The sequence below is a fragment of the Sminthopsis crassicaudata genome, chromosome 4 (assembly GCF_048593235.1).
Source record: "Sminthopsis crassicaudata isolate SCR6 chromosome 4, ASM4859323v1, whole genome shotgun sequence".
In the NCBI taxonomy this organism is placed as follows: domain Eukaryota; kingdom Metazoa; phylum Chordata; class Mammalia; order Dasyuromorphia; family Dasyuridae; genus Sminthopsis; species Sminthopsis crassicaudata.
Window position 1 is genome coordinate 24381594 of NC_133620.1, and position 13556 is coordinate 24395149.

Below are 13556 nucleotides of genomic sequence, written 5' to 3' on the forward strand. Positions count from 1 at the left end.
ATCCCCTCCCCCCATTCTGATTTGGAGCCCTGGAGTTGGGCTGGGAGACCCCCTTCTCCATGGCATCCCTGCTTCCTGGCGTCCGGACAAGGGCGCACACATATGCCGGGGTTGAGCCTGGCACCCAGCTGGCGGCTGCCGATAGCTTATCAGGAGCGGCCAGCTGGGCCCATGGGAGGCTCCCCTCCCACCGTGCTTTGCAGGCAGGCCCAGTGGTGCTTTGGAGGAGCTGGGGCCCCCAGGGGGTGGTACAGGAAGCAGGCCCTGGGCAAGGTGTCGTGGCTCGGCCTCCCCCCTGGGCTGGCTGGCCTCCTTCGGACTCAGCCTAAAACGGGGCCCTGTGGTCTCCCACATCAGACTATGATCTCCAGGAGGAGGGGTCCCCAGGCTCAGGGACTGACACACAGTAGGCCCTTCACACCCCATGTCTCAGGGGCTCTGTGTGCCGGCATTATTGTCGGCCTCCACGTGGTTCCTGCGTGTCCGACTTTGGGGCTTTCCGGGTAGACGCCAGCCAAGTTTCCCACTTCCTTTCAGATGTGGAAACTGAGGCAAACAGGGTGGGGTGACCCGCTCAGGGTCACTCAGCCCGCGGGTCTCGTCACTCCACACGGCTGCCCCTTCCTCGCAAGAAGGGGGTGGGGGCACGAGAGCTCCCCACGGCCTGCTCCAGAGGGAGAGCGCGGGCCAAAGGAGGCAGTGGGCGCCCCCCCATGCCTGCCAAGCCGAGCCCCCACGACCCTGAGGCTCCCACCCCGCCTGGACACTGCCCGCCCCTCCTGGCTCTCTCCTGCTAGGTCTCCCTCCCCTGCGCCCTCCCCCTCCCCTCCAGGGTACCCCTCCCAGCCTCCTTTTTGGAGCCCGTCATTCTGCTGAGCTGCTCCTTCCGTGATCTCCTGGTTGCCAAGCCCAGTGGCCTCGGCTCAATCTGCAGTCCCGGCCTCGGACGCCGCCATTCTCTCTCTGTCCCTCCTCCGGCTCTCCCCTCAGGTCTCAGTTTCTTTTGCCGGATCTTGATTCAAGCCATCCCCCTTCCTCCCTTCCCCCCTCCCCCCCCCCCCCCCCCCCCCCCCCCCCCCCCCGCAAATGTGGTTGCCCCGGGCTCTGTTCTGGGACTGCTTGGGGTTCCATGGATAAATCCAGGGCCTTTACCAAGCCGAGAAGACCCAAGCTGAAACCTGGCCTCAAGCACTAGTTAACTCTTCCTCAGTATCTCCAACTGTGAAATGGGCACGAGACCCGGCATTCACTTCCCGGGCTTCTCCTGAGCATTAAGCATTTGGAAGTTGGAGAGCGCCGAGTGGGCCGGGCCGAGGCCGCGGCCGCCAGAGCGGGGCTCGGAGGCCCGGGCTTCGCCGCTTCCAAGTCTGCGACCTGCTGGGCGGCCGCGCGACGCTTCCCCGGGCCGTGGTGCGCGTGCGCCACGGCTCGGCCCCGCCCCCGCCCCGGCCCCTCGAGGGCAGTTCGGAAGCCTTTTTCGAGGCCCGGGGTCCCGCTGCTGGGGCCGGGCCGCAGGCTCCCTCCGACCAATGGGCAAACGCTGACTCCCCACTCGGGGGAATGGGCCGGCCGAGCAGCGGGAAGCCCGGGGCGGGCCGAGCGGGGAGGAGGCCGAGCCGGCCCGCACCGAGGCCCGGGGCACGGTCCTCCGGAAGGGCAGAGACCCGAGGGGCGGAGCCGAGAGGCCAGGAGAGCTGGGAAGGAGCCGACGGGGTGCAGGGCGGCGCAGGCGGACCGGGAAGCAGAGCCGCCCCAGGGCTGCAGCCGCGGCCCGGAGTCCCCGAAGTCCGGGGCCAGGGCACGTTTCCGGTGTCCCCGCAGGGTGGCTCCCGCTGCGGCCGCCCCCGGACAACGCGAGCAGATTGTTCTCCTCGCCCCTTCTGCTGGGGAGTGGACACCCCCCCTCACGTTTGGGCCCGCCCCTGGGCTGTGGCCGGACCACCGGTGGGACGAGCAGCCCTCCTCGCTGAGTGCCGGCCCCGCCAAGCACTCCCTAACTCCCGGTAATCCGGAGGAAGGGGGAGCCAATGGAGGTGACGTCACAGATGGCCGGGGCAGCGCTGGACGGGGTGGGGGGCGGGGAGGTAGGACACGACGGCCCCTAAGTGCTGAATCTCGGCCCTTCCGGCCCCCAGGCGTCGGGCATTCCCGCCCTGGTCAAGTGAAGCTCCTCTGGGAGAGCTCCGGGCCACAATCTTACTTCCCCTCCCCCTCCCACTGACGGGGCGTCTATAACTTGTGCCCCACCTAGCAGCGGTCTGGGGACCCGCCTCTGGTGAAAGGAAACCGCGAGAGCTCGCGGCACTGTCAGTCCCGGACACGATCACGTGACGTCTGCACGTCTGCCTGCTCGAGGCCCGGAGGCCCCGCTGGGACAGCACGTGACCTCGGGTGGACTGGCTCCCCGCGCGCCGTCACGGCAGCAGCCATTATATGTATGTACATAGGAGGAAAGACGCGGCTCCCCAGCAGCTTTGGGGGGCAGCCGGTGTCCCAGCGGGCCACCCACGGGCGCCAGCCACAGCCTGCAGACAGGGGGAGCCCCGGGGCCTCTGCGGCCTCTCATCTGCCTTTAAAATTCGAGCTTCAGGCCCTCGGAGACTCTGGGCTCCCGAGAGTGCAAAGGGCGACTTGGTGAGAAAATAAAGGGGTGGGATAAGATCCTTGCCAGAGCGTGCCCCTCCCCCCGCAAGTTCGGAGCCAGCGAATGAAGCGCCCAGAGCAGACGCCGCCATTCTCTCCACAGGCTGGCACACGGTGGGGCCGGGGAGACCGTGGTCGGGGCCTCCCTTGGTGTCCCGAGGGTGCTCAGGGAAGGCGGGCTTCCAGCGGCGGAGTTGGACACATTTCCACCGCCAGCTGCCACAGCGAATGATTAAGATTCAAATGAAAATGTTTTACATTGAAGAACTTTATTTGCTGTGCCAGATTTCCGGTACCATAGATTTTAGGGGTTTCAAAAAGTGAAAATTGTCTAAAATCAATGTTTTGGGGGGTTTTGTTGGGCTTTTTGGACATGTTATCACAAAAGGGTCACAGTAGTCTAGGAATTACTGAGAAAGTTTTCATGTTACCGATTTCATTTTATGCACTTCATAATATGGATTATATTTTAGGCTACTGTGTTAGGAAAAGTACAAATTATCAGAATTAATGTTTGTTCTGAAGAGTTAAATGCAGGCAGTATCTTCAGCACTCTCCAGTGAGGATTAGTTTGGAATCGACAGGAATCTAACACTCCGATCTAGCAGCCTTTGGGTTTCTGACTTTGCTCATTTTCTAGGAAATTTACCCCTGGGAAAGCTGAGGACCGACTCCGAAGAAAACGAATGGGTAAAGGGGCCGAGGTGGGGCAGCACTGTTAAGAACAAGAATCGGGAAACAAAATAAATTGCTGAAGGGGAATGAGAACATCCTGCTGTGGTGCAAGAAGCGATGCATGGCAGATCCGGAGAATCTTGGGAAGACTTCTGGTGAACTGAGGCAATGAGGAGGAAGCAGAGCCCAGAGAACCCCTACCAGGAACCAGGCTGCCCAGTTACAGAGCCTGCCCTGTGATTGGGGGGGGGAGAAGGCCTGACGGGTTATTTTTTTGGGGGGGGGGTCCAAGAGTGCAGGAGTGAAACGCTACATGTATTGTCAGATGTTCTTCAATGTTTTGTTCAGTTTTATTGATATTTTCCTTTTCCTCTCTGGGAGAGGGGGAGTGAGATATAGATGTAAATATAGATATATAGATGTATATATAGATATAGATGTAAATATAGAGATATAGGTGAGGAAACAAAAATTGTAAAAGATTTATTTTAAAGAGAAGGTAAATTCATGTGAGGAAATCCAGGAAATGCTCAGAAAGCACAGGACAGACTATTTAGGTTAAAGTCAAAGAAGGGGAAAACAAAATTGTGTTATTGGGGTGGATCAGAGACCACGCAGACTGGGGATCAGATCGTGTGCTTCAATCGGCTGCTTCAATCACCCAGAACCTGTTGGAAGCCCAGCAGCCAAGGGCAAGACCAGGTAAGAGCAGCAGTGATGGCGGCATCGTCCCATACAAACGCCATCCGGGATGAGATCCCAGTGCACGAGGGCTTGGGTTAAGGACGGCAGACAGGGCTTGGAGGAAGGAGAGGACTGATAGGGGAGGCCTATTGCAAAGGTGGGTGCGGCAGGTGATCCAAGACAAGAGGGCAGAGATGCTCTCCCCATGTGCTTCCCTTGCCTCTGCCAAAGAGAATGGGGTTTCCACCAGAGACGGAATCCAGATGAAGGAAGGTGCTGGCAGAGTACCTGATTTCCCTGTTGAATTCTGGTCACCTGGCCCAGGTGACCTACACTACCTGAAAGAACTGGCAAATGAGATTGCTGAGTCATTCTCAGTGATACCTGAAACCAAGGAAAATGCAAGGATGAGGAGGAGAAGCGCAGATGTCCCCGACTTTCCAAAAGAGAACCCACCCACCACTGCTGGTCAGCCAGCTTTACTCCCATTGCTGGCTAAGTTTTAGAAGGATCCACTGGAGAGATGAAAGGGGAGCTATCGCCACCACGAGCCAGTATGACTTCATTGAGAGCAACTCCTGCCAGACTCACTTCGTTTCCCTTTTTTGAGGGTCAGAATTCCTGAAGTGAGAGATGAGGTTCTGGCATTTAACCCAGATTTTAACAATGTTGTCAGGTCATGCTCTCACACTATCCTTGTAGGGAAGATGAGAACACGAGACGGATTCAGAGGAGGCTGGCTGGTGACCCCCGGGGGGGGGGGGTCAATGATTCAGGGTCAGGTCTCCAATGGTGTGTTCCAGGGAGTCCGACTCCTCCCCCCACTGTGCTTGGCTGTCACCTATTCCTGGTTGCTGTGGGGCTGCTGCCATATGACTTTACCTTCATCTATCCTGAAACTGTAGCCACTGCCCCAGGTGGTGCTTGTTGGGCTTGCTGAGATGTATCAGCATCCATTCTGCATGAGAGCGGTCTGCCATCAGAGCTACACAAGTCCCAAAACCATCAGAGACCAAAGGTCATGGGGGTCTTACCTGTCATCACAAATAGAAACCTTCCCATTACACCCTACAGATATTTGAAGGGGGGGGGGCTGTCATCAAAGCCCTGTGAGTGGTGCCGACCTGCTCCAGGTGCACAGGGGGCTCTTCGTTTCTGCATTTTCCTGAGCCAAGCTGAGGCTAAGGTGGAGAACGCTGGCAGTGAGCTGCTCAGGAAACCTCATCAAACAACAGTTAGCAAGATTTTGTAGCATCCTCCCACTCCACAAACTGAGGGCTTCCTCAGCTGTCACAGTCTGCTCATCATGGAGCTGTTTTCTTCCTAGTAATAATGTGTTTTAGGTGATGGGCCTAAGGCCCGAGTTACTGGCTCGGTCATTGATGTGCTGCTAGAAGCCCACTACCTCTTCTGCCTTTTGCATGTTGGTCAGCACCTGTACGATAGTGTAGAATGGAGACACAAGTCTCTCTGGGCACCACAGAGGACCCAGTGTGCTCCCACAGTAAGCCATGGGCGCAGCCTGGCCTCCTGGTGTCTGCCTTGACAAACTAGTGGAGAGAGAAGATCCAAGTTGGGCAGAACTGGGTTAGCTGTAAACTCCAGGGAGTCTGAAGAGGCTGTGGGGTCCGCTGCCACAAATGCTTTAACATCCCTGGGGCCTTTCATGCCTGCCATCAGGCCCGGTAAATCTCTGAGGATATAGAGCGAGGCATCCTGCGTCCAGACCCAGCATGGGAACCCTAACGATTCCAGAGCAGGTTCGCTGTGTCTGGAGTTTCTCCCAATGTCAACTGTGAGTGACGCAGGATGAACGACAGGTTGGACAAATTCTACAACTACTGGCCCAAAAGAGAATTACCACCCAACAGGGAAAGGCACAGGTTACTTACAGTAATGACTGATGGACTCACCTCTGGGAGCAGTCCAAGCCCTCCTGACAGATGGACATTAAGAACAAACTATGATTATCATCAGGAATATGGGCAAGTGTTCATCTCCAGGTGGAGAGTGCTGCAGAGCCCCAACAAATCTCAAACCTGTCTTGGGCACTGTTCAGATCTGGGGGAGGGGCCTACAATTACTCATCAGGGCAGGACCTTGGGCATTTCTCCAAGTTTCTCCTTAATCAGGTTGTCCAGAGTTGCAGTGGTGAGGACTTCTCCTAGTCCACACATGCCGGCCCAGCCCTTTTCCTTAAGCTGGGTGAGAAAAATTGCCATTAACTTCACTAGGTCACTTTTTAGTGTCAGTAACTTTTTGGACTATTCCTTTGGTCCCACAACTCACACAAAGTTATTAATTACAAACCCTTTGCTTGAGGCACAAAGCATCCTCAACAGCAGTGGTGTCAAACTCAGTAGAAACAGGGGGCCTCTGACCTGTATGAAGGAATCCCTGCAATCACATGCTGACTTAGGCTTAAAATGTAATCTTATCTCTGTTTTGTTCTACTTTATTTCTTTGGTTAAATGTTTTCCCATCACATTTTAACCAAGTTCTACTCATATTCTGGGGTGTTATGGGTGGACAGGGCATGGCGTTCAACATCTCTGCTGAGTGGGATGTATTGATGGGAACAGTGATGAGCATGTGAACACACTAGTAGTGCTTCTGGATGGAGAGAAGGAAATAGACTTGCAGATAATACAAGCTGATAGCTAACTGGAAGTGGAGGGTGATGGGATACCTCCAAAATTATGAAACTGGGTGCCTAGAGAGCATGGGGATATACTGAGGCAGTGCTGTCTTAGGCAAAGTGTCCTGGAAAAACACCATAAACCTTATTTGCAGGTTTCAGCATCTTTGAAATTAAAGTTGTACAAATTTTTCCTAAGTTCCTTTCCATTTTTAAAAAAAATATATTTTTAAATTAAACTTCATCATTTTAAAATATAAAAAACATTCTGGCTCGTGGACCTATAGAAATGGAGTTTGTGGATTCTTGATCTAGGCCAATTCACATAATTCTTTGATATTTGATAAGAAAAAAAAATCATTCTTGAAGGAAGCCACACATTTTAATTTACTATCAGAAGAAGCTTCCCCACACTTAGAGCTGGTTGAAGATGGAACAGAACACCCCTGCAAGAAATGGTTTTTCTCTTCTCGAAGGCTTCCAAGCAGAGGACGACTGAGCACTGCTGGGTGAGGCTTCAGAATCTTGGTTACTGAGGCCTTTTCTGGCTCTGGGATTTAGTCCCCCCTTATTCAATACAGCAGCCTAAAGAAATCAACGAACACTTTGGAATAAAGTAAATAAATTCATCTTGATGACCAAAGCAGCAAGGGAACCCTTTATGTCAGAAGTTTTGTTATAGGGAGGAATAACACACAGTGCCAGTTGGGTGTGAGCGACTTGATGTTTGACTGATGGATCCAAAACATTTTTTACTTGTTTTCCTAGACCTTAATGCAATACCAAACACCTAGTGGGTACCAATGCCCAATACTGATAACATTAGAAAATGGGGTTTGTAGTAGTACAATCATATTAAATAATAATGAAAAGGGTAGCAAAAAATCTGCATCTTTGTCAATGGGACTGAATGGATGAAGCTTTCTCAGTATTAAGACTAGGCTTAAGTCACATGATCCCTATTCCCAGAACAGGATGAGATTTTGAACACTGGGTCCAAGAAGGACCCTGGGAAGTCACATGATCTCTAAAACATCAGATAGGAAGTGATGTGGCCTGTGGCTATCAGACAACATTGGTCACCATTGGTTAAGGATTGTTCCATCCTTTTAGTCTATCCAATGAAAAGGCTTGGGTCTTTTCCTCTTTAATGGGTGTTCTACTTCTGGCTGGCCAGGTTCCAGGGGCACAAGGTGGGAGTTGGGATGGCTCCCAGATGTGTCTGGGCCTCTCCCTACAGGGATTAAATAAATGCTTTCTCTTTGTACCAAAGATGTCTCTGATTGGTTAATTTAGGAAAGGGGTCTAGCACCTGTCCCACACATTTGGGTGGAGGATTAGGAGCAGAGCAGTTTTAGTTGAGTGTAGATGAAGGCTCAAAATAAGCTTCCAGGAGTGTGTGCTATGGCACCAGGAAAGCTCAGGTGGCTTGAGGTTGCCCTGAGGAACAGATGACAGCAGGCTGCTCAGTTTGGGGCATCATGTGTTTGGAAGCATGTAGATAAGATGGGAAGCGTACAGAGGGTAGACCAGACCAGTAGAAAGCCTCAAACTTGTGCAGAAGAGGAGAAAATGAAGAAACACTGGATTTTGAGTCCGTAGAGATCAGATGTGGGAAAACAAGATTACTGTGTTTATTTGAAGGATTTTTAGGCATTTGTTTTTGTTTAAGAGAAGGGAAAGAGAGCCAGGATAACAATGGAGCCAGCTGTAAATTTGAGCCTCACCATCAGTGCCGCCTGATGGGCTTAATACTGCATGGAATGGACTCCATCAGAATAAGAGGTTCTACCTTCCCAGGTGTCTTCAGGCTGTTGCTCACTTGGCCTAGAGGCCTGGCTAGCTGGTCCTTCAGGTCTAAAGTTCTGAGATGCTTTGCTGATTTCAGAGTTGAGCTCTACAGGGCTGGTATGAGTCGGGAGCTGCAGAAAACAAGAGCCTCTCTCCAGTGAGACAGCAAGGCTTGTCTTTGGGTCTTCCTGTATGGAGCTAGGCATAAGGATGGGGATCCTGGACTCTTGGGAACTGGCCTATCTAGCTTAGGGGAAAAAGGTGTTTTCTGTCAGAGGAAAAGGAGAGAAGTCCCGGACTTCACTTTAGTAGAATTAAAGGCTATTTATCTGTAAGAGTTAACAGAGGATAATTTCAGAGGCCTCTTTAAGTACCACCTAACTCAGCCTAACAAAAATCAAGGTTTAAAATGCAAATACTTCTCCAGATAGCAAGTGACTAAAATGTTTGTTTAACCAAAAAGTGGAATTCATGGGTGCCAAAATCCTTGTTTGGTTTGATGGGGGCAAAGGGATGCTTGAATCAGGTAAAGACCATCATTATATTATGTAGATTTCACAATTTACCCAGGGTCCTACCTTGCTTTTCACAGGGATTTGCATAGATGCTGTGTGGAACTGTTTTTCTTAGGTTTGGATGCCTTTGTAAAGGCAAGCCCAGTATTCTACAGCCATTTTCTTATACTCTAGAGGTAAGGATACAAAGTCCTGTTGCTGATGACCAGTGGAGACTTCATTGGTAAGTGGTATGATGGAGAGAACGGTGGTTATCGAGGGCCCACCAGCTTGGTCACTTATTACGTTACTTCAAGGCTTTCTAGGCAGATTTCATGTTACTGCATTTCTGGACTCTTTACCATTCTAACCATTATTGTTCCACTTCCTTGCCTCTGCATAGGCTATCCCTGAGGGACGCCTGGAATGGCTTCTCTCATTTAGGCCATTTAGGGTGTCCTCCCTTCCTTCAAAAGTGTCACCTCTTCCATGAGGCTTTTTCTAATCCTCCCATTCCTCACCTACTTTATACAGATTTATCTGTGTATACTTTATTCTCCCCAGGGACTATTTTGTTGTCTTTGCATCTTTACATTTCCGGGCACACAGCTGGCACTGTATCGTTGCAGTAGGAGGTACTGCCATTTCCACAGCCCATCTCACAAGAAAACTTGGGAAGAAAACAATTTGTAAGCAATATAATAAATGTCACTATTATGTAAGAATATTTGAGTCATTTAAATTCTTGCCCCAGTTCAAACAATAGCTAACTATGAGTCCCTGGGCAATTCATTCTGCTGGATCTGAAATTCCTTTTCTACAAAATAAGTGTGAATAGACCACATGATTTCCACAATTCCTACCAAGTCTAGCTTGTAAAAAACTAGATTTATTTACAAGACAGGAAAGTGTATATAGCTCAGATCCTAGGTGTCTAGGATTCAGTCAGATTTGAAAGGGATCAAGAATTCTCTGTGCCCTATATCCCCTCTAGATTCAGTTTCAATCCATGAAAATGCTGGCTTATTGACTTGGATAAGTATCTGCTGATTTTACATTTCATGTACTAAGTTTCTTCTGTACTAAGTTTCTTCTCTCTCTCCTCTCTCCCTCCCTCCCTCCTTCTCTCCTTCTCTCTCTCTCTCTCTCTCTCTCTCTCTCTCTCTCTCTCTCTCTCTCTCTCTCTCTCTCTCTCTCTCTCTCTCTCTCTCTCTCCTCTCTCTCTCCCCTCTCTCTCTCTCTCTCTCTCTCTCTCTCTCCCCTCTCTCCCCCCTCTCTCTCCCCCCTCTCCTCTCTCTCTCTCCTCTTTTAAATACAACAATGGAGTTAATTTTAACTTAATTTTTCTAATTACATGTAATTGTATTTTACCAGGGATTGACATACATCAAAGATGACTTGGCTACACAAATCTAAACCTATCTATAGGTTCTTGAGACCATCCAATGGGCCCCTATAATCCATGCCACATAAATGGAATGGCTATGATACAACAGCATTTCACCTAGGATTTTGAAAGCAATTAATTTATTTGTTAATTTTACATACCACTGTTTGAAATTGAAGGGTTGCTTTTTTTTGAGGAGTAAGGGGATATTCTTATGGAATCAATTCTAACTTTAGCCCTTTATAACTATTATGACTTTATTTAACAACTTAGTAAAAGCAGAGGTTTATGATTTTTAACATGGTATAAGGAGACCAAAATAAAGTTTAACAATACAAAGTGCCTAAAAAAAAAAAAAAAAAAAGCATTCAACTCAGGAACTAGTCACTTCAACAGGACTTCCAAACTTTTCCTAATCAAGCCTTAGAATAAATAAAGACTAAGAGCAACATAAAAGACGTTTAAAAAAATGAAAGTTCATTTTTTTTTTTTTTTTTGCCAATTTTAACAATCAAGAAAAAGAAAGTCTGGCTATTAATACTTAATGACATGGGCATCACGTTTATATAGAAAAACACACAATGATAAAAAAAGTATCATCACTGAAAATATTGCACAACTTCAGCTGTTTCTTCTCAGATTTGCTTTATATAATTGGGTTTATTTGAATTAATAAATAAAAAATTCGACCAAAAGACACGGCTAACAATTTAAATGGACCTGATACTAGAATTTCCTTTAAACTTCTCTCAAATTTATTTTTTATATCTTTCCATTATGGATTAATAGGGGGAAAATTAATCATGTAGAGACCCTCCTGCATTCAAAAGACAAACGTTTTTAAAAAGTACTTATATTTCACCTCTCTAGAATCTAAGCACAGAGGCTCCTTCAAGTCTGTGTGTTTGACAATATAAAAATGTTAGGTAAAGGACTCAATTTCAAACAAAAAAGTCAGAAACACTTCCTGATTCCTTTGGGTTAAGTTGAGACTGCATCTCTTTCTGCTCATCTAGGATGGGTAACTGCAGGGCCAGTGTGGAGCCGAACGTCTAAAAGTCACAGTAGAGTACAATAAGGAAAAACAAACACATGCTAACTGGAGAAAAAGATGACGACCACATCTTTACAAGACTGTCTCTACTAGAAACACTTCAGAAGCTTAAGAGATTTCTTGCATTGTTACATCAGCTGCAAGAAACAGATGAAGGAGAAATTCCTTCTTTCTTGAGATCACAACTATGAAGTCATGTGGGTTATACAAACTCGGCATTGGTGTGCAAAAAAAAAAAAAAACCATGAGAAACATCTACCTTATTATTTCCACCTACTTGCTTGATCAGCCAGCAGGACTAAACAGATACCTTCCAAACAGAGATTGAGATTCGGTTTATTTAACTTCAATAACCTCAGAACTACAGTAATTTGAGATGCAGTATCCTTTTGCTAAGGTCCAAGACTTATAATAAGTCTTTATGGGAAAGGGAGGAAGAAATGACCCAAGTCACAAGTGAGAATCTTTTTTCTTGTAATACTCATTATCCCTTTGGGGTCTCTCTTTATGTTCTATAGCACAGTGGCCTAATTTGAGCTCAAAAGCCTTAATGTTTTAAGTCTGCTCAAAATTTTAATTCTTACCATGCAAAGAGTCAAATGAATTAAGCAAAACCCTGGACTGAGTAAATAGTAAAATCATTTTCCTTGGGTTGACGTCTATTCTCATATTAAGTCACTTTCTTTTTTCAAAAAAATAGAAAAGGGATAGTGCATCTCAGTTTGCTTAAGAGCTAGGAGATCACTTTTAAATTCTGCATAATCCTAACTGCAAACAGAACACAGCACTTTTAACAGGTTATAAATAAACTGGTTTTCAAGCATAGAGGCAGCCCCAACAATAACAATACACTATTTAAAAAGACCTAAGGCAATGGATTCCATCTCCAATGGAAAAAAGAACTGTGCAAACAAGCTTAAAACTACTTCTTTGTGCCAGTGTTATAAAATGTAGCTTTTAAGAAAACCTTGACCCAAATGCTAGCAACTTGTGAAAAGAATGGGGGGGGGGGGGGAGGGAATGAAAGATATTTCATTTAGGAAAAATAACCCCTACCTTGCTCCTAAGAAAATCTTCAATACACACAATTTAAACATCTACAGCTGCTGTAACACTTTACACAATTCCTATGCACTGGAATAATAACAAGACTAAGTACAATTATAGTTTAAACATTGGGTCAAGGCTTTATGTAAAAATACCTTCCTACTTGTTCCTCTGGACTCTAAAATATCATGGACTGTTTCCAACCTCTGCAGCCATTCAGGAATTTCTAGGAAATGACTTTTGTGCATGATCTTAATTCCTGCTCCCTGGCTCTGTGGGCTCAGTGACAAAAGAGCAAAACCATCCAAAGCACTGATCAGAAGAGAGACCCGAGGCTCAGTTAGTCTCATAGGAGGAGAGCAGCGCTGCGTCCACCGGCTCCATGCAGGACGGGCACGTGAAGGACCTCATGAGCCAGTTGTCTATACAGTCCAGGTGATAAATGTGCATGCACGGCAGAAACCGGATAGGGTCTCCGTAAACAAAGTCCATCATACAGATCACACACCTAGGAGAAAGAACAAAGAAAGAGGCTAATAGAGAGGGATTCTGCCCCGGGCTGCAGCCACTTGAAATGGCAAAAGTTAATTACAGAATTGTGTCTAAAATATTCCATATGACATCTACTTCACAGAGGAACTGTGACAGGCAAATGAGATCATGGGATCAAGTCTTTAAAATTCTATATAAATGAGCTTTTGTTATGGGGAACTCACTGCCTTGTAATACAGCCCATCTCATTTTTGGACAGCTCTAGCAATTATTATTTACAATATTGGACCAAATTTGCCCTTTTGTAGTATCAATTCATCCTTATTCCCAGTTCTGGGGCTCAAAGGAACAAACCTAATGTCTCTCTTATGGGAGGACCTGTTGGCTAACATCTATGGGGGGGAACCTTAATTTTCTTATTTCTAAGAGGGTCTTTCCAGTTCTAAAATTTCTTAAGTCAAAATGTCATTCCCTCTGTCTGTGGATCACCGAATGACACATATCAAGTTGTTTTTCCAATATGTTTTTCCAATTTTCAGCCAATTTGTCGTTCAAGGTGTCGCAAAGAAATCTTTTTTAAAAATAGACAAAGTTAACCAGCTGAAGATGAAAAAAGAATGGAGAACTCTGTGAGATAATAAAGAAAATCTT

General features: G+C 47.6%; 1 protein-coding gene and 1 long non-coding RNA gene across 2 annotated transcripts in view; one reads left to right on the forward strand and one right to left on the reverse strand.

Annotated features, from left to right (window-relative positions):
• The first annotated feature begins 1451 nt into the window (after nt 1-1451).
• LOC141541653 (uncharacterized) lies at nt 1452-9647 on the forward strand. The gene is made up of 2 exons (XR_012481860.1): nt 1452-2634; nt 3284-9647. It is a non-coding gene; the product is annotated as an uncharacterized LOC141541653 (long non-coding RNA).
• A 788-nt stretch (nt 9648-10435) lies between these two features.
• The window catches only part of RNF11 (ring finger protein 11), a 64199-nt gene continuing 61078 nt past the window's right edge, over nt 10436-13556 (reverse strand). The window contains exon 3 of the mRNA XM_074265972.1: nt 10436-12921. Within this exon, the coding sequence (XP_074122073.1) occupies nt 12750-12921 (172 nt within the window). The 3' untranslated portion in view covers nt 10436-12749. The remainder of the gene's footprint in view (nt 12922-13556) is intronic.